Source organism: Pipistrellus hanaki (assembly GCF_964339955.1).
Source record: "Pipistrellus hanaki genome assembly, chromosome: 17".
Taxonomy (NCBI): domain Eukaryota; kingdom Metazoa; phylum Chordata; class Mammalia; order Chiroptera; family Vespertilionidae; genus Pipistrellus; species Pipistrellus hanaki.
This window is the reverse complement of record NC_140519.1, coordinates 21534649-21556320: the sequence shown is the minus strand read 5'-3', so window position 1 is coordinate 21556320 and position 21672 is coordinate 21534649. Positions and strand designations below refer to the sequence as shown.

Sequence of the window (21672 nt, the reverse complement as noted above, 5' to 3'; positions counted from 1 at the left end):
CTAGGACCTTGCCCAGCTATAGGAAGTGCTCAATAAGCATTTCATGAATGAATAAACACATTCATAAATATTTATATATTTGCCTTGTCAATCAGATCAGAGACAAAGGTCACCGTGACCTTTCACTGAGCAAGTTACCCTGAGCAAGTGACATAACTGGTCTGTGCCTAAAATTTCTCTCCCGTAAAAAGGAAATTTAACAAGAGTACCTACATACAGCATTGCTGTGAGGATGAAAGCACTCAGAAAAATGCCTGGCCCATAAGTACTCAGGTGTTACTGTTATTATTGTTGTTACAACTTTTAACGCCATCCTCTTGACAGTAATCCCAATATTACTATTTCTTCTGCAAGGCTGCCTTTGTCCCTGACTTTTAATGAGATACAGCCCTGCTCTCAGGAGTTACTGAGTCATGTAGCCCATTTAGCTTCCTGACTCCTCATCCGAGCCTGCTGTACCATTTCTCATTTCAGACTTTTTGCTATTCGGTAAACCAAGTACCAACTCTCATTCCTATCGCTAATTTTAGGACCTTTTCTTCTTGCCATACCCCTCGTCCTTACTCTCGTGTTATGCAGCGCAGCTTGATGGTTTTCACGGGAGCAGGACTGATCTCTCTGCGCCTCACTGTTCCCTGAAGGCCCTGTTCTCGGCGGGAACACGAACCAAACACGGCACCCTCCCCGTGAGTCTCCCCTGCCGGCCACAGCCCGATGGGAAGAAATCCGTTTCCTCGGGGCTGACCTCCAGGAGGTAGGCACCATCATCCCATTTGGAAGGATTGGACCAGGGGTCTTCAAACTACGGCCCGCGGGCCACATGCGGCCCGCAGAGGAGTCTGATCCTGCCCGCCAGGTTTTTTGGGCATTGAGCGCAGCCGAGGTGTTACAGTAGAAATTAGTAGTTCATATAGTCCGGCCCTCTAGCTCTCTGAGGGACCGTGATCTGGCCCCCACTTTAAAAAGTTTGAGGACCCCTGGATTGGACACTGGAGAGTCTGCCAAAGCCACACAGCTAACAAGTGGCAGCTGCAGGACTTGACCCAATAATGGAACAGAGCGATGGAGAAAAGTCCAAGATGGGGAGACTGAACCCCTCATTCCCATACACCCCCCCACCCCCTCCAAGCAGGAGATATAACAAGTGCCAAGGACCACGGCAGGAATAGGTTTGGAATTACTAAGGAAAGAGAGAAGGCCAGCTGGGCCTAGAGAAAGTGACTGACAGGAGAGAGGCCGGATCCGCATGAGGTGTAGGGGCCAGGCCACATCGAACACAGGGTGCAGAGGAGCAAGAATGGACCAAGGACCCAACCGGATGCCACTGCTGTGTTCGTGGCCAGAGGTGACAGACGGCTGGCATAGTGCAGACACACACAGCAGGCAAGGCCGATGGGACCTGCTAGGGAGCACATGTGAGAGGAGGGGAGGGGATAGAAGGGGACAGAAATCAGGGCAGACCCCCAGGTTTTCAGCTTAAGCAACTAAGTGGAAAAGCAGACCATTAGCCAAAATACAAAAGGCTGAAATAAGAGCAAAAAATATTAGGGGGCGCGGGAGAAGAGCTGTGAGGCGGAGAGGAACCAGAAATTCAGTTTTAGGCACAATTTAAATCTCAGAGACTCATAAAACATGCAAACGGAGACAGGCACGCAGCGGGGCAAACCAGGCGCCTGGAGGAGAGCAGGGCTGCACACACACCTCCGGAAGCGACACAAGGAGAAAAGCCATCGCCTGTTTTCTGGGGAAGGAGTCGGAATAAAGAGGAGGACAGATGCAAGAGGAAGGCGTGTGGCAAGCAGCACAGGTGCTGGACCTGCTTTCTCCTCTTCTGTCTGAATCCCCACCCCCCACCCGCCCTTCCACTTCCTCTCTCCCCGCCTCTGGCGACATGTAGTTTGACTGACCATCCCGATGCGCTGGGCCACCAGTGCCACCTCCCCTCTGAGGTCCCTATGGCCAAGCCCCTCCAACCCCTTCTTTGCATCGCGGACAGAGTGCAGGACATGCGACCCCCCCGATGGCCTCGGTGACTTGGAATCAAGTAGCAATGTCCTTTCCCTCATGGCTCTCCACCTGCACACCCTCAACGGCTTTCCCATGCTCTTTTCCGCTGGACTTTCTTCCCGCCCACCCTGTGCTTCCGACACCTGCTGACACCGAGGGCCTGGCTCAGCCCACACCACCCTCAGCTCCTACATCAGCACCTGCTTTCCTCGGGGGCCTCTGCTGCCCTCAGAGTGAGCCCTGCATGCATCCTCTTTCCCCATCACACCCTTACCCCTGTCTACACACTCACTCGTCTCAGTAAGACGGCATCTCCCTTGGGCTCGAGTTTTTAAAAAAAAAAGAGAAGCAGGAAGGGAAAGCCTGTGCTTGCTACACAGGCAGACGTGCGTGCAGGCGGAGTGGCGCTCCTGGCGGAGATGACCCAGCCACAGAAGGACCGAGGGCTCCTGGACCCCCAGCGGCCGATGGCTAGACCTACAACTCAGCCAGGGCCCGTCTCCCCATCAACACAGAGGGAGCCAGATGGGGTGCTGTGCCCTTTCCCCGCTAACACCTAAGCCTGAAAGAGGCTGTTAGCACGCCTGCTGAAGCCCAGTTACATCATGGCAACTGTGTTTCTCAGACGCAATTTTTTTCCTTTAGGACGAACGTTAGTTCACACCAAACCATCGGAGGTATCAGGGTACCATATGTTCTGCCCCCTTCAACATCCCTTTGTGAGCTGAGTTTTGAAATTGTACCCTCTGCTTTTATTGAGGGATGCTTCAAGAAACAGTCATAAAACCCTGAAACCTTGGTTTCTCGAGTATCCTCTCATATTCTCTGTACAGAAGTTCACATAAGGAATTTTTTTTTTTCAGATGTAAGTGCTGGGCAAATGTTTTTGGTTCTCGAAGTAGATCTCGTGAATTGCCTCTCTGACAATATGACCGACATAACTCAAAGTCGGCCCGTTGACCCATCGTGCTCTGGCATCTCCCAAGCAGGCAGTGAGGCGTGAGGGTCGGCGGTAAGGCCCACAGCCCATTACTGCTTGTTGGTTGTGTCCTATTTCCTTCCTCCCTGTTCCTGAGGTACCTATCATTGGTCTCGATTTGTTTATGTATTCCTACCACTTCTTTACTGGCTGTATGAAACAAGTTCCCTCTGAGTAAGGTGGAGTAAAACAAGTTTAGTGCTATTTCAAAAATATTTGTCGTTCAATCATTTTTTAAAAAACACACCATTACTATTTAAATTTTAAGATAATGGCCAAGTCATTAAATCATTTACCTATGTCAGAAATGCATGAGGAAAAAACCCACAGATTTTAATCCATACCATGTTCTGTGTACACTGTTTCATGGAGAGAGGAATGGACTTCTTCTTGTATTTCATCTTCCACAGGCTGAGGTCCTAAAACAATTATAAAACATAACTAAGCGGAAAAGATCTAGACATTAATGTAGAACCCAGGTATAAACATACATTCGCATGAATATATTGGGCTAATCAGCTATGCATCCTTTTCTTCTCAGTTTACCAGTTGTTGTTTTTCTATGTTGGCAAATATGGTAGATATTTCAAATTGATTTTTATTTTGACAGTAGATATAATTTTTTTTTAAGTCTTCATAAGATTTTAGTACAAGAAAACTAATTTGGGTTCAGACTTTCCTTTAAAAAAAAAAATACCTCCCTTGGAGGAAAATCATTTCAGTTTCTAATGAACAAAATTCATACTAACGATGAAATAAAGAAAATGGGGAGGGCACTGAGAAATAACGGTGAAACTGTGTGAGATAAGGGTAGTCTGCGTTAACGTACACTGTCAGTGCAATCTACAGTAATGCCCATGTCTTCCTTCCCTGACGGCAGAGAGAGGGCCCCGGCTGGTATGAGGACTGCGCTGAGCAGGGTTGGCCGACCACTGGCAGAAGCTGCCAGGAATCGTGAGTAAAAGACCTGACACTGTAACTGACAATCCTCTCTGCTTTGGAGAACCCCCTCTGCCAGTCGGATTCCAAGATTCAAGTAGTTATCCATTACAAAGCCAGCCACACAGTAATGACATTCCGACACCACTGCGGTGCTTATCGGATTATCAGGTTTATTGCAACATCGCACCACCAACAACCAGAAGCTGTCATTACGCGGACGCTACTCAGTCTGTTTTCCTAATCACGCGGCACCACCATTTCTAAAGCACAAAGCGTGCCTTCTGTTCTCACAGATGCTTGTGTTTCACAAACCACTTTTGAACAGAGCCCCGTGTGCCTAGAGGAGCCTGCCCATCTCTCGCCTCCCCTCCACATCCCTCATGGGGCCCATGATCGCTTCCTAACGGGCTTCCCGGCTTCACCGCCTTGCACAGAGGACAGAACATAGGGAGAAGTGGACAGTGGCAGGCTGATCCTCTGCTTAGCCTTTCCATGGCTCCTGTGCCAGCAGCGAGGAAAACCTAAGCTCTACAGAACAGATGGGAGTCTGAGACCTCGGCCTGCTCGCCCTCACGGGCTCCGTAGCCACTCTGAGAGTGGGAGTGCCCCGAGCTAGTTCATCTGCCCTGGGTTCCGAAAATGAGCTTCCCTTTCCCTGGGGAGGGTTGGTAGAGGCAGATGGAGAGTGAGTTCAAGGCTGATTGGAAAACAAGGAAAAGGACTGTAGATTCCTCTTCCAAAAGCCTGGTGAGGACAGCCGGGAGCTGGACTGGAGCAGAGAGAGGGGTTACCGTATTGCATTTTAAGGAGAGGTGTGCGCCTATGTTTATGGAATAGGTGGCAGTCAGAGAAGAGAAAGAAGCTAAGTCAGACAAGAGGGAGGGTGAGAAGGCAACATTTACCCTAAACCAAATACAGCCCAGAGGTTGAAAAGGATATGAGGTAGTGACAAACTCAGATTTAGGAGGACAGTTATCAGTACTATGCAAAGAGCAATATAAAAAAAATAAATAAGAATGAAAGCAAATGGTACATTTCAGAGTAGATCCTGCTTTGTAATTATAATTTATTTAGCACTAAGTAAAATCTAGGATGCTAAATCCAAATACACATTTAATTATGTAAAAAAAAAAAAATTAGTTTTGCCAGGGTATGCTTACAGCAATTCTACTGGAATGGAAGTAAATTCTCCTACGATTATGATTTGAACAAATCTGAAAATCAAATCGGCAAACTGATCTTAAAAGGAAGGAAGGAAATCTTATTCATCTAAGTGATAAAATCAGGACCTAAGTTGCTGGTAAAAATGTGGTGTTATACCTAACACTTCCACTAGGTGGCAAAATGAAACCAAATGTTTGAGAACTGAGTAAATAAAAAATGTGCAGGAATTACTTTGTAATAAATATCATCTCAGCATAAATAAGGAAGAATAGTAATGGATTCAAATGTCATTTGCCAACTTATAAAGAGATTTCAGCTTTCACCCTGTGGGTGACTAAGATACACTGTACTTGAATTGATCTAGGAATTTATGAATATGTAAAACTGGCTTCTAAGACGCATGAAGGTGGGAAGCCTTTGGATGCAGAAAGGAGACTGTCATTGGGAGCTCAGTAGACCCACTCCGTTAAATAACATGAGAGTGATGACAAACTATTGGACAAGCTGTGTCTGACTTTCCTTTCAAGGTGATGAGGCACAGCTGTCCTGGAATTGGAATGGAGAAACACGGCATTTCATTCCTGATGTCAGTAACGGTGATCTCGGGCAGTGAGTGACTATCTCTCTGTGCCTTGACTCTTGATCTCAGAAATTAGAATTATCCTTTGTACGTTGTTACTGGAAAAACAATCCAATTTACTATAAAACTTCAGGAAAAGAATAGTTCACCATTTGCAAATACTGTGAGACAAGTTATGGGCAAAACACGACTCTGGACAGTGCAAACGGGGGTACCTGGCCGGCGAAGGCGCGAGGGGTCCGAGTACAGCCAGGCTTACCTGATCCCAGGGGCACCTGCTCCTCTGGCGGAGGGTACGGTTCAGGCTCTTCTGGCGGCGCTGCTGGCGTGGAGGCAGATCTCTCTTTAAGGCCTGCGTTTTTATTCACAAAGTTAACTTGTTTGTTTTTGTTTTCTCTTTTTCGACATGACAAACTAGGACTAATACTTTCAAACACTTCCCCAATAGTGCACGTCATTCCAAGGTTACAAGACTTTATTCTACACGAAAATATTGACAGGCTAAACAAGGGAAGTAGAAAAGCATCTTGCTCTTTAACTTCACATGGGCCTTTCACATCTCTACCCAAGTTGACCCTTTACTAAAATAATAATAATAACAATGATAATAATAATAAATTGTTTAAATGTACACGGACCTATAAAATGTAAAGTCGCTTCTGAACTTGCCAAAAGCGATTCAGTAGGAGTTCAAGCTCGTGTCTGTAAGTGGCTAATCAGTTTCTAAATCCTGAACTCTGAAATTCAGCAAAAAGATCATGAAGATATACTTGGACTTCCTACTGTTATGCGTGAGCACACTAGTTTTGATTTACACATAAGTGCTTATTCTTCATGAAAACTGTAGGTAAAAGTGAGAAGAAATCATACACGACTACTTACAATCTTCTAAAGGTAACAAAATCAATTATATTATTCCATAAGAGCAAAAAGATACAGATTAAAAAGTTCTTTTTTTGTGTCTTAAGAAAAATAAAACAGGGCAAATTAACATCAATGCTGATTTTTAAAGTCAATACCAGTCTAAAATGTGTTATACTGAATTAGTCCTGCACTATAGGTAGAACATTAAAATATACCCTCTATCAAATACAACTATTTAGAATAGGGGTGTCGAACTCAATCAGAGAAGGGGCCAAAATCTAAAATCCAGCCTAAATCGCGGGCCGAATGGTTTACTGAACAGTCATAAACTGACAATGTCATAAACTGACAGCGGAGTGCAGTGATGACAGCGCCGCGGTGCGGGCCACATTGCAAGGCCTGGCGGGCTGGATTTGGCCCGCGGGCCTTGTGTTTGACACATGTGATTTAGAAAGCTAAACTAGCTAGGTTCAAGTATGGATGCTGCATACCAAACCCTGGCTCCTCACTGCCGACTGAGAGCCATGTACCATCTGAGAGCCATGTACCAAACGTGACTACTAAGGGGTGTGCTGTGTCTGTCAAGAGCCTGAAGTGAACAGGTGAACTGAGAGGCATTTTTCTACTCTTAAGCACCTTCATAAATTCTTAAAGTTCATATTCTATTGTAGCCCAGAAAATGCTCATTTAAATGTCTTTCACTCCTCTTTTTTATTTTTTTTCCATTTTTTCCTGATCATTTCCTTTTATCTCTCCATTGTTCTCTCATTCACAAAACATACTCCCACAGTTTTCTCCCAAATCCTAAAGAAGCTGAGACAGAAACACAGGACCACACCTCATTTTGTTTCCCATGGTTATTTCAACACTTCTTACACAAAAACCATCCACTAGTATAATAAACACCCACACACCCAGCTGCATTCTATCCCTGACCACAGAGTGACGTACAACTACAAAATCGATCCCTGAGGGAATATACACAGATAGCCACCGATGCTAAGTGTAGCTCCATTTCATGGGGTGAGGGTGAGGAAGGAGGTAAAGTGGGGGGTGTTCAAGATGAAGGCCTGTTACAATACATCCCATTTTAAAGGCCACATCCAGGGCTGAAAGCTCCCATGCCATTTTCCACTTAAACCATCCATTCTTGCATCTCTCAAATGTCAACGGTGCAAGTATGGAACTATCTGTTGCCAAGGTCTGCTGACTGAAGAGGATACTGAACCTTCAGGATCTTCAGCATCACGTATTGCTGCTCTCAGCACCTCAGAAAACACCCAGCACACAGCGGGTGCTCAATCAGCACTTGCTGAAGGGCTGAACACACCCAATGGCTGTGACTCCCCACGCTGTGGTGCCAGGCTCCTGAGCTGTGCTGCTGTGGGTTAGGGCTGTGAAGGTGGGAGCAGTTCATACAGACTTCCTCCAAACCGTTTCCCAGACAGATTCATTCAGTGCTCAGCACCCACCAGTAAGCAGCACAACAAACCCTAGCTTACCTGGGGCAGGCCCAGCTGATTGCTATCTGTTGGCCTGGTGTCATTATTTCACTCTCAAAAGTATCTCAGTTTGAATGAAAAGTTACAGGTGATTCTTCACGAAGCCCAAAGGCAGGAAGTTTTCAACCTGTACTCCATAGGTTTCCGTAGGCAATAAGTTTCCCACCAAACAACAAAGATGTGAACTGCCTTAAAATCCCCCCACCCCCCTACTAGATTTTGAGAAGGGCTTCATTTGAAAAAAACAATTTCTTTACTGCAAGTGTTTGGAAACTACCAGGACAGTGGTCGGCAAATCGCGGCTGACAAGCCACATGCGGCTCTTTGGCCCCTTGAGTGTGGCTCTTCCACAAAATACCGCGGCCTGGGTGAGTCTATTTTGAAGAAGTGGCGAAGTGGCGTTAGAAGTTTAAAAAATTTGTCTCTCAAAAGAAATCTCAATTGTTGTGCTGTTGATATTTGGCTCTGTTGACTATTGAGTTTGCCGACCACTGTACTAGGACAGCAATTTTCAGGCATAAAATGCCCCTCAGGTTGGTTTTCTCTAAATTCACATGGTAGTTATTTGTCTTTAAAATTGCAATTGTAAAAAGGTGAAGGAAAGTGACAGAAGAAAGCAAAAGCATATAACAGGAGCAAACATTTAGCAGTTTTGTTTTCCGTCCAAAGTGTCAGAGGCATTGTCCATTTACTGCTACCTGGTCACGGCTATTTTGCAGAAGTGAAATCGGCACAAAAGTAAACAATACTGTAGACCAAAGAAGGGGAGGGTCTTATCAACACATCTTCCCTAAGCCTATACGGTTCCTGAAATTTGACAAAAACACATTCCAGACGAATTCTTGCTTTTGACAACCCATGGGGAAGAATTGGCCCCGATGTTTCCAAATATTTTTCTTGCCACCCAAATCCACTTCAGTCCATGAGTAAGTGTTCTTCGGAGAACAGGGGTAAATCCATGTGTCCTATACGATCTCAGGCAAAAAGTAAAGAAGAAGAGAGAAATGCAGGTAAGGTCAATTCAGAATCAAAGAAGAGGTTTCCAACTGGACTTATTATGAGGTACCCAAGGTAAGGGCGGAGCAGGGAAATGGTCAACATTATGATGAAATTTATGTATCAGTTCGGATGTTCCTGGGGCCCATATATCAACACACGGACTCACACAGGCTTGAACAAGAAGGGGCTTTATTATTCGGTTAAGAAGTGCCTGGCAGGCTGCTCCCTCAGCACTGGCTTCGTCCTCAGGCTGTGAGCTGGGCTCCCAGCGGCTCGCTCCTCTTTCAGACAAGACTGTGTCCAGAAGCAGAGGGCACCCTGCTCTCCTGTCTCCTTCGCAGTCTCCCCTTTCAGTCTTCACAGCCAAAACCAGAACCCCCTCCCACTGCTACACCAGCAAGAGGAACTGGCTGACCACAAACAAAGAGCTGAACTACGCAGAGCTGAATGAAGGCTGTGTGATTTAGAAAATAAATGAATTCCCGTACAACACACCTTATTTTTAGTTTTTTAGGTACATCTGATAAATTAAGAAAAAATTTAAAATCGTGTTTGTATTTAAGAAAATCATATTTTTTCCTCCAGTTTTAAGTAAAAAACGGAAGTTATCCTCAATGCCATTGATCATATGGGAAAGGAAAAATGTATTCTCACCCCTCCCCCCTTTGTAAGAAAGTTTAAAATTTACTAAATTTTGCATATTGCATTTATTCAACAAGTATTTAGCACTTGCTAATGCAAGGCACTGTTTACCATTCAATGAACATACAGAAAACAAGCACTCAAAAGCCCTACCTCCCCTAGAGAGGAAACAATTACAAAAATAAGAAACACAACCCTAACCAGTTTTGCTCAGTGGCTAGAGCACTGACCTGCAGACTCAGGGGTCCCAGGTTTGATTTGAGTCAAGGGCATGTACCTTGGTTGTGGGCACATCCCCAGCTGCTAAGTGTAGTTCATCTGTAGGCAACTGATCAATGTTTCTCTCTCATCAATGTTTCTAACTCTCTCTCCCTCTCCATTCCTCTCTGTAAAAAGTCAATAAAATGTTTTTAAAAAATAAGAAACAAAATATTGAGAGTACATGGGATGGGGAAGAGTGAGACGGGGTGCTGGCCCTGAGGCAGAGGGGGCGGGGCTATCTGTGCTAAGTTGATGAGGAAGGGCCACACTGATAAGATGTGGGCAGGCACCTCACTGCCCTTGGGGGAAAAGTGCTACAGGTGAGGCTGGGGCACAAGTTCAAAATTCCTCAGCAGGGAGGGTCCTGGGAGCCAGCAGACCCAGGGGGCTTATGCAGCTGTGGGAGGCGGTGGGGGGTAGATCAGATAAGTCCTGGACAAGGGACCAGGGAGACCCTTACTTTGAGTGAAATAGAAAGATTTGCTTTTCATAACAATTATATACAAAACACTTCCTCAATAAACTCTGGGAATTAGAATTAGTATTATGTTTTAAAGGATTTCATCTACTTCGCCCATAAAAGCTAAGACATTTTTTAAATTTCAGTTTACCGATCCTTGGTTTGCTGAGCAGGGTGTACGCACTGGTGGAAATTTGGATGCTACCTATAGAGGTTACTCCAGCGGCTGTTATTTGTGAAGGGGAAATGCTCAAGACTACGGCTGCTTCAGATGCAAGTAGTTTAAATCAATACATCCCAAGAACAACAATCATAGGGACATGAAACTTGATAGATATTACAAGAAATCAATAAACTAGAAAGGCATGCACACTAATGGGAACATGGGAATTCATGATGTTGTTCCTGATTTTATAGTCAGCAAATACAGATGTTAGTAGGTATCCAACAGCAGTCCTAAAACTTACCGATAACTGCCAGGAACTAAGAGCTGCCCCATGATACACAGTGAGGTCCCCAGATTCAAAGCATCTTCATGCAACTCAAGATGGACAGATTTCAGAAAGAGGATGATGTAAATCTCAAAAAAATAAATGAAAAATTCCAAAAAGCCTCCAAGAGCCTCGTTTCAAAACCAATGAGAGGACTCCATGAAGATTGGAATGAAGTGGATTCTGCTTAACATCTTATGACACAGATGGAGTGTAGATGCTCTGGCCCTTTAAATGCCACCGGAGCCGAAACCGGTTTGGCTCAATGGTAGAGTGTTAGTCTGCAGACTGAAAGGTCCCAGGTTCGATTCCGGTCAGGGGCATGTACCTTGGTTGGGGGCACGTCCCTGGTAGGGGGTGTGCAAAAGGCAGCTGGTCGACGGTTCTCTCTCATCGACGTTTCTAGTTCTCTATCTCTCTCCCTTTCTCTCTGTAAGAAAAATCAATAAAAATATATTTAAAAAATAAAAAATAATAAATGCCACTGGAACCCCATCCTGGGCATATTACCAGAGCCACAGCTTTGGTGTCCACATAGTACCTTCTTACAAGGGTTTTAAGAATTTAAACCCAGCAAATATATCATTTCCCCCCACTAATTTATGTTTTCCTTTATTTCTTCTAAAGAAACCAATGTACCACCCTCCCTGGGCACATACACACAGCAGTATGAACATAGCTGCAGGCAACTCCTAAGGTGGTTAAAGCATTACTGAAGCAACTTCTGGGTTTTTCTTTTTTATAAAACAATATATACTTTATCTTTTTTCATATAATTTTATATGTTCATCATTCAACAAACATGCAGTGAATGCCTATTATTATCAGTTACTGTGATCGAGACTAAACATACATCATAGCCCGGTAGCAAAGCAAAGGCCAGGAATGAAGCACAGTGGTGGGCACGCAATGCAACCACCTAGGAGAGGGTCAGAGAAAGTGCAGGAGCAGATGTGATGACAAAGCTGGATCCTGGAAGGCAGGGAGAAGGGGGCCCACCACACAGGGTAGGAGCACCTTCTAGGCAGAGGGGAACAGTGGGCAGTAGCTTGTTTCATTGTTTTCTCCCTCGCCCCCTTGCTTATTTCATAGCATTGCACTGCACTGCAGGGCCGCAGCCACCTGGACCATTTGTATCCCCAGTGCCAGGCACAGGCCCTGGTCAGCTGCAGATGGTCAAAATATTGAATGAATCAATTCATGAAAAATGGGTGTTTTATGTAATTATTAAAAAATCACACAGGCACTTTAAGCATATGACTTCTTCTCATCTTTTAGAACACAGGCCAAGTAATGTTTGAGGCAAGGAAGGAATAACTGATAGACCTCTAGAATGTATAGGTAATAAAACGATAACTACATACATAGAGTGAAATCAAATGAGGTTCTAAAGTGAGAACAAAGGAAAGGAAAACAGAGGCCTTTCTGCTCTGTAGGGCTTACGAAACCGAAGCTTTTGCAGAAATTGATTTCCATGTGAAAATGGTGTGCAAACTGGCAACAAACATTTAGTGAGAAGAGGAGGAGAAAACAGACTCCATAAACCACCTGCATTTAGGGTACAGGTAGTCACTGCTCAACCGGACCTGCACCTGTCCCCCTTCTTCAGGCAGAAGACCACTAATTTCCTGTTAGGAAGCTGGTTTCCCTTCACCCCACAGATCTAAGGGAGGGAACTCGCATGACCATGGTCTTGCCAAACACAGCTTTGTTACTCCCACCCCCCACCCCCACCCCCAATCTGCAGGCTGTGAGTTGAACATGAGCTCACCCCACGTGACTCATTCTGGGCCAGGCTGCTTGTGAGAAGAAAGCCAACACTGGGAGGGGCCAGGGATGTTGGAGAACCTACATCCAGCATAACCCACAGTTATTCCTGGGCGTCACAATTATGTGATCCAGTCAAGGATTGTTTTTTTTGCCCACATGTGCTGATTTGAATGGATTCACATATATAATGAAAAGAAACAAGAATAATAAATAAACTTACAAGTAAAACTACGGATGTTCCTAGTATCTTGAGGAAGAATGATGAATGCCTTTTTCTACAGAAACACTGAGACTTGCAGAACTGAATTATTAGATATTTAGAGTTTTTGGGGATTGGTGTAGAAAACCTCTAAAGACCATAAGACTGCTTCTAGAATACCATGTCCCAAGTGAAAAGCAAATTTGTAAGTAAGTTTTTCATCATGAGTCTGGTTACAAAATTTCTGGATTGCACCATATATTTAAGAGCACAGTTAATTATTTCACAACTTTTGTCTTTTCATACCTTGTATTTTCATGCTGTAGCAGTATCCTTTAAATCGAAAAGCACTCTTACAGCTTTACACATACGTAACGTTTATAATTACTGTTATTTGCCCTCTCAGTTCTCTCGGTAGAACAAGTCAGGCCCCATGTAATACTAGACAGTTCTCACAACCACCTTGAGGGGAAGGTGTTTTCTTCAATTTACAAATGAGGAAAACCAACATCACCAAGATGCATGTTACAGTGAAATCATCCTGGAAATTCATTTGGAGGATTGTCACCCATGGGCAGTAAGAGAAAAAGGAATGGTGGAGGACACGGGAGAAAGGAACCAAAGTCAGTAGGCACGTAGTTTAATTCACCAGACCCATTTCATGGACTATGACGTCACAGTTAGCATAAAACATTTAAAATTAAAAGCCATATTTGTTTACTATTGTTCTTTTTTTAATGGAAGTTTAAAGAGTAGTCATGGGTACCTCTAAAATTACAAAGTGAGCATAATACCATAAGATATTTTCTACGAACTAATCACAGAATTAGTTCCCTGAATTAACCCAAGCATCCATATGGATTGATTTATGTCTATCCTTTACCATCTCTCTGTCATTGTGAAATGTTGAGCCCTCTCTCTACATAATGCAAGTCACCTACAAAGTAAAACTGAAAATCCTATAAAAATTTTTTTTCAAAAAGATGATTACCGCCTGGCTGGTGTGGCTCAGTGGTTGAGCATAGACCTATGAACCAGGAGGTCATGGTTCAATGTCTGGGTTGTGGGCTCAATCCCCATTAGGGTGTGTGATGATGATTCTCTCTCATCATTGAAATTTCTCTCTCCCTCTCCATCCCTCTCACTCTAAAATAAACATTTTTTTAAAAAGGCACACAATACTTTTAGAAACATCTGTTCATTCATTTCCAACATGAAGTATCTTTAATTAGGTCAAAATACCTGTTTTTAAGCTCTTCATAAGATGAATAATTATTTTTTAAAATAAAATCTTTGTGGCAGCAGCTTTAATTGTTACAACAAATCAGGGTGCTCTTAATACAGTAACTACATTTTACAGTAGTCACAATTAGAGATTTAAGAACTCATGCACAGAATAGGACAAACCATTTGTAAAAATGCATTCAAACCGAAATTTCATTGTATTCAACTACTTTCTTAACTGAATTCTAACCTTTACTTAGATCTCAAATTTACAACCCCTTAGAAATGGTAAACAATTATGACACAATCAAATATGAAAAAAATGTATGTAATATTCCACCAAAATAACTGGGGAAAAAAACCACCTGTGATATAAAATGAAAGGCTATCCTATTTGAATAATTAAAGCCTTTCTAAAACTATTCTGAGTCTGTAAAGATATAAATAAAAGTGTTCTAAAATGATTCTTCTAAATAAAATTCTTTTTCTTCATGAACTGTATGGAGATCCCAGGGCAGTGTCTGGCACAGACAGGAGATGGGGGACTGGTGGGAGAGAGAGAGGTAGCGGAGGAGGGCTAAGGAGTGTGGAGGCTTGGAGAAATGAAGAAAGGGGGTGAAGGAGATAGACTTAACAGGAGAGAGGTGGGAGGAGAAGGGAAGGCTGAATTAACCAGGGAAGAGCCTGAGGAAAGGGTAGCCCTGATGAGACAAGGAAGTGGGGGATCAGAGCCTGGGGAGGGAAGAATGCAGGGAGGTCACCTGAGCTTGAGGAAGTTCCTGGGGAGAGAAAAGATCCCTGAGGTGAAAGGGAAGCAGAGGAGGAGGAGGAGGAAAAAGAGGAAGAGGAGAAGGAGGAGAAGGAGGAGGAGGAGGAGGAAAACCAAGGGCAAATAGAGAAAGACGGTAAGTAACTTCTTACCTACCTGACTATTTATCATCCCTGAAAGTTACATCACTCTGCATATAAATACTTTTAAAAATCTTAATATTCTTATTCAACTCCAATGAAAGTACTCAATATATTAATAAGTTCATTATAATTCATATTACAAATAGACATTTATCTGTATACACAATCAATAAATTAATAAAAAATAGAACACTATTACATCACATTTTTATTACATATTTTTAAAGCATCATCTTTTATAGTTAGAAGCATTAGACAGGTTACTGAAATTTCAAAGAATTGACTTGCTGAGCACCAGTAGAGACATTCAATGGCTAGCACACACATGGGCCCCAACCAGAGCGATACTTCACTTCACTGATATACTCCTTCTAGCAGCAAATCACATGGTCAGGCCCTGGGGCGGTGATGTCAGAGCTCTAGTTCTTTCTTTTCTGGTTATTTCCCTTTGCTGCCTGCGCCTGTTTAGAACTTCTTCCTTCCTTTTTTTCATCTTTGTCTCTGGATGTCATTTTACTAGAAGCATCCTTTGTATTGGTTGACTTTTTCTTATTTTCCTTGGTTTTAGAACCTTTATCTGGTGCCACTTTCTCCTTTTCTCTGTCCTTCTTACTCTTAGGAGACTCTTTCCTGGATGTATCGGAATCGGCAGTTTTCTTAGCCTTCCGGTCATCCTCTTTGTCCTTCTTCCCCCTTTTTCTCTCTTCCGTCTTACTCTCCTTCCTCGGCTCCGGCTTCTCTTTCTCCTTCTTGGACTCTTCTTTAGTGAGTTCTTTCACAGTCAAGTTATCCAATCAAAGGGAAAAACGTTTACGGAAAGAATCTCTTAATTCATAGAACAGATGCTTAGTGCAAAAGTATTGTCTTTCTTTAAATCTCCCCCCACACAGACACATAAACGATCATTCAAAAGTAGATTTAAGCTGGTTAAAAACAGATGCTAAAAATCTACGAAGTTTCGGCAAAAAAAGAAATACTAGAAACTATGTGTCTTAAAACAAGGTGAGCATGCAATATTATTCAAATGAGTGTATCCAGAAAGGCAGCACTTGACAGTGTTAACAACACGCATCTCACAACTGTCCCGTTATAGTTAAAGGAACACTGACAATAGAAGAACAGATTTTCTATAACTTGTATCTGTACAAATATAATATAAAAAGCTTTAGCGCTAACAAAAAAATTTTGCTCAAAAAATATTTGTGCGATTAATCATTGAAGACCATTAAAGTGGATTTAATTTTTTAACTGAGAAAAATACGATATCCATGAGTATAAAATTTTAAATTCATTATCTATTGTATCAAAATGATCATTAGAATTTTTCTACTCACATTAAATAGTATGAAATCAGTATTCCTTTAAATATATTTCCTGTTAATTTATGTCGAACCACTCAAGCCAGCATATATACTATGTTGTCCATGCTCTTGGGGAAGACAGCAGTTCAATGGAAACTCCAAATCTCGCGGGAGGCAGTGCTTTCTATTTGCTTTACGTAAAGTTGAACAGGGCTGCTAGCCAAAGGTCTGGATTTCGCCTCCTGCTCTCTCATTAGGAAATCGTAAGAGAAGCAGGAGTTTACGGCATATTGTAGCATTTAAGCAGAAACAGAGAACACAAAAGATTTCTCTAATACAACAAAATGTGGAAGCTGTTTTTGCCCACCAAAATTAGGTAAAACTCACACAGCACAAAATGTTACTCAATTCTTCCTGAAACTCTGATTAAAATCTTGTGAAAAATGCAAAATTGCTATCACAGAGAACCAGCCATCCAAGTCCTCATCCTCCTTCAGTGACTTTCCCAGAGCAGCACAGGGAACGACTGCGAGAGCGATGCTGCCAGGCCTTATCCCGCCCAGGTTTTTAGGACGTTCAGCCTTCAATGCTTCATGGCCTCTCCAGAGAAAGAAGTAAAATTATGCTTTTTTGGCCATTTATTTTGTACATTATTCACGTATGAGTGAAATGGTGAACATTCTGTTTTCTTCCAGAAATTATTCAGATGAGATACAAAGTTAAAACGTTAAAATACCCTAGCCTTAAAATTAAAATACGATTCACAAAAGCCTGCAACTCACATAGTGCGAGCTTTACCTGTTAATGTTTCACCCTCCCCCCCAAAAAATAAACACACCACAAATGTGCCAAACACTTCAACACAAAAGAATATTACAAATTCATAAAGAAAAACGTGCTCTGCCCCCATGGGAAGGACATAAATATTTACCTGTGAACAAGAAGTACCAGAGAGTCATAAAATAAGCCGTAATAATAAGCTGCTAGCCTACACAGAATGGTTCACAGGTACAATCACTGCTCAAAGAACTCAAAGAGTAAATGTGGCAAATCCTCTATCAACATAATACAGCACTCCAGACTGTACATCTAAGTTCATTTTACTGAGAACTACAAGTTTGCTCGCAGTAGCTTTTATTGTGCCCTATGCAAATGCATCAGAGCTTTTCGGAGAAAGAAAATCAATCACTGGTGAATTTATCTTTTTTAATAATTTAAAAATTCAGACTAAGTAAGGTTTTAGAATGGAGGGTAGAAAGTGTGTATGTAAATTTATACATAGTAAAACAATATCATGATAGTGTTGTATATGTTCTTAATTTGAAGACTTACGAAGTTTGATGATATTAAAAAGAAAATTACTTAGTATTATAGGCTAGAGCACATGTGTCAAACACAAGGCCCGCGGGCCAAATCCAGCCCGCCAGGCCTTGCAATGTGGCCCGCACCGCGCTGTCATCACTGCACTCCGCTGTCAGTTTATGACATTGTCAGTTTATGACTGTTCAGTAAACCATTCGGCCCGCGATTTAGGCTGGATTTTAGATTTTGGCCCCTTCTCTGATTGAGTTCGACACCCCTAGGCTAGAGGCAGAAAAATTTCTAACGAGGTCTTGATAAAACTACTTATGACCAAAGGGGAATCCCAAACCAAAAAGCAGTAATGTTTAGCATTAGTAGCTGCATTTCCATAACATATTTAGAAAATGCCATGCATTACACTTGATTCACTCAAGGCTAATTTAAGAAAATAGAAAATACCTTTAGCCTTAGTTTTTCTCTTGGCTACCCCACCGGGTCCTTCTGTTGATATTTATAAGATGAAAACAGGTTATAAACAAATCAAATTAAGTAAAAATTAAGTACCTATAAAATAGTTAAAATCCATGTGTCTGTTAAACAGAAGTTAAATTCACCATTTAAAAAAAAATACACTCCTTCAACATATGAACCTTACTTGTATGTCATTTTGGAACCTTACTTTCGCTACTTATAAGAGAAAAAAAAAAATCATTATAATTAGCCCATGAGGTCATCAACTTCACAACGTGTCTTAGACGTGGGAAAACTGTTGGCCTTAGAAATGTCTCATTACCGAGGGGACTGGTGCTTCCTTCTCGGGGGCACGTGGAAATCGGTGGACCTCGCCCAGTGATGCAGACGATCAATTACAAGCACCAAGGGTGAAAGGACCCGGGGAATTTACTTCCCCGCCAATCACACTGCCACCCCCCCAAAGGGTAGGAATGTATTTTCATAGAACTGTCTCTTTCCTATTTGAGTAATCATTGCTTTTTTCCCCCACCCTCATAGTTTCAAACTTTATTTAAAAATTACACCAGAGCCTGGCCAGTGTTGCTCAGCGGTTTGAGCCAACCTCTGAACCAAGCAATCACAGTTTGATTCCAGGTCAGGGCACATGCCCAAGTTGAGGGCTCGCTCTCCACTAGGGGGCATGCAGGAGGCAGCCAATCAATGACTCTCATCACTGATATTTCTATCTCCCTCTCCCTCTCCCTTCCTCTCTGAAATCAATAAAAATATATAAAAAATAAGTTTAAAAGATAGTGAGGTATTGCATGCTTTAAAAATTCTTGTGTCACACATGTTGAAAATCGCTGTCCCAGGCACATCAGGGTGGGAGGTACAGTGATTAGTGTTCATCTCCTGTGAGGCAGCAACGTGTGCGGTCTGTCACTCCACAACTGAGGTCACAAGAAAGCCCCTTAGCCCTTTTACACTTATTCCTGTTGCAAACTGTAGCAGTCACTCTATATGTTTCTTGGAACAGTAATCACACCCCATTTCCGGTTTCCATCAAATGGAGGTTGTCCAGCCCTAGCAGGTCTGGCTCAGTGGATTGAGTGACGGCCTATGGACTGAAGGATCCAGGTTCAATTTCGGTCAAGGGCACTGCCCAGGTTGTGGGCAACCATCCCTAATAGGGGTTGTGCACGAGGCAGCCAATGATTCTCTCTCATCATTGATGTCTCTCTCTCTCTCCCTCTTCCTTACTCTCTGAAATCAATAAAAATATTTAAAAGCAAACAAAATGAGGTTGTCCATGTGAGAATGGCAATTTATTTTAACTATCCACATCATCGCCCTGAGGGGAAAGAAGTATTAGTTCTATCTTACTACTACCTACATTTTAAAAAGAAGTGTGAATTAACAGTCCCATGTGGGAATTAACTTTTCTGTTTGGATATAAATCCTTTCCATATCCATCCAATTACCTGATGTACAGACACAACCATAGCCAGTGTGTGATGACAATTATTTTCCCAGAAAAAAACTGATTCTTTCCTAAACGCTACTGAAAACAGCATGTTACATGAGATACTAAATGCTTTCCTGGACCACTCCTCATGGAAATTTATTTCACAATAAAATACCAAAGGTATTCGTATAATGCCAACTTCTAAATATATGGGCATTATCCCATGTGAAAAGTAAATTAGCATGTATCACTAAGATGCACTTTCAGTGACGCTAATGTCCCCTCTGGACTTTTGTAGTTTCTGAAATGCATTCCCTGTTACAAAGCAGAGTCATGAAAATCAGACTCCCCACCCTCCACTCCCACTTTGGTCAAAAGAACTATACAGGTGAAAAAGCTAATGTCTTTTACTAGTAAGCTAAAATACCACAACACTATCAGATTAATGAAACAGGAAAACTAGTAAGTACTTAAAACTTATCCAGTTTGGGCATAAATCCTTATCATGGTACAAATTGACAATGTGCAATGTACTGTGTAAAATTCCAAAGTATCAATTTAAGCTACCTTTTCTAAACTTAAAGAATATAGTCAATAATCTTGCAATACTTTTAACATGACAAATACGGAGCTAATAATTTAAGCCAGAATTATCATATTCAGTATCTGAAGGAAATAGTATGGATAGGAAAGAAGGCACAACACTTGGAAAACAGGAGATTAACAGAGAAGCCCTTATGCATTGAAGAATTGAGAGAAAGGTCAAGAAAATGCAATGTCCTAAAAATTAAAGGAGCGGTTTTGGGAAGGAAGGCATAAACAGAGGTTTGGAAGGAGGACACTACTGAATTAAGTTAATGACTAAATGTCCCATAAGGGTCTCCCGATTAGCTTTACAAGCAGTTCAAGAGGTGGTCACATTGCAGTGAGAAGAAACCAAAGGTGGAAAAGTGAGCACAACCCAGAGTTCTCATGAGGACTGCTCTTAACTCCTTAGAAGAAAACTGATCATACAAGTATTTTCCCAAAATTCTCTGGGAAGAGGGGGAGGAGGAGAACAAAAGGAATAAGATTTTGAAGAATTTCATCTGTGTTCCTATGCACAAAGGCTAGAGGCTAGAGGACACAAAGCATACCTACAGCAAAAAGAAACTGAGTCAATGAGGAAGCGGGGGAAACGATGAGCACAGAGAGAGCGGACACATGGGGAAAGGTTGACTTTGGAAACCAGGAGATGCCACATGTGAAAAAATGACCCATGAGAGAGGAAATAATGATTCAAACAATTACAGGAGTACACGCCATACCGTGTAAGGAAAGGAAGATAATGGAAGCCAAGCCAGGGCTGACCACCTCGGTAAAGCAGAAAGTAAAATCATCTCCAAATAGGATGGAGGAGGGACAAGCATGGAGGGTTTTGAATACCCACTGAAGAGAAGAACTGACACAGCATAGAGCGCCTCACGGAGGTTAACTCGGGTAAATCTACAACAACTCTTTTCCAACAACAGTGAGAAGCCCACTGGGGGAGAAGTGATCAGAGGTGACCCAGGACTGATGACAGCATGAAGCGGGGTGGGGGGCGGGAATTTACAAATTTGGGGAAGTAGAGTAGTGGCCCCAGAGAAAAGCACAAGGTGTGTACGTAAGACTTTGCTTTTATATCATTCCTAATTCTAAGTAAAATTAACCTTTTATTATTTATAACTATGGCTGATGTGGAGTCTCTTTACTGGGTCAACCATCCACAAATGCACCTATTTTTCCAGGGGGGAAACAGGAACAATCCCATCAAAAATAAAATTTATGATAATACAATGAGCCCCTTAAGAATAACTTCCAAGTAGTATGGAGAGCATTAAATCAATTAGAGACTGACAAGGAAGTCTGTAATCTATTATATTTGGGTAAGAGTTCTTTTATTGATAGAATATATTTCAATTGAGAGCAGTCAAAGAAGCATTAGAATGTGGCTACAGTCAAAAAGAATGCCTCCCCCCCCCCAAAAAAAAAATCACCATGTTGTTTACTTCCTTTTTGTCCTGTATGTTTGTTCTGACGGTTTCTAAGTGACTACCGTTGACTATTTGGGGGGAAAAAGGTCTAATATTTCTTCCCTTAGAACATGAAGGAGTTGCCTAAAGGTAATAAGACT

At 42.4% G+C, this 21672-nt stretch overlaps 1 protein-coding gene across 15 annotated transcripts in view; it reads right to left on the bottom strand.

The window, feature by feature from the left end:
• ASPH (aspartate beta-hydroxylase) overlaps positions 1-21672 on the bottom strand; it is a 156222-nt gene that overhangs the window by 94950 nt on the left and 39600 nt on the right. For 9 of the 15 annotated variants that reach the window (XM_084865086.1, XM_084865079.1, XM_084865087.1 and 6 more), the window contains 2 exons: positions 5932-6024; positions 3331-3405 (listed from right to left, as the gene is read on the bottom strand). In XM_084865086.1, coding sequence (XP_084721212.1) covers positions 3331-3405; positions 5932-6024 — 168 coding nt within the window. Of the gene's footprint in view, positions 1-3330; positions 3406-5931; positions 6025-14152; positions 15769-18058; positions 18101-21672 lie in introns of those variants that run through there. The other 6 variants (XM_084865090.1, XM_084865092.1, XM_084865080.1 and 3 more) reach the window with 2 other exon arrangements.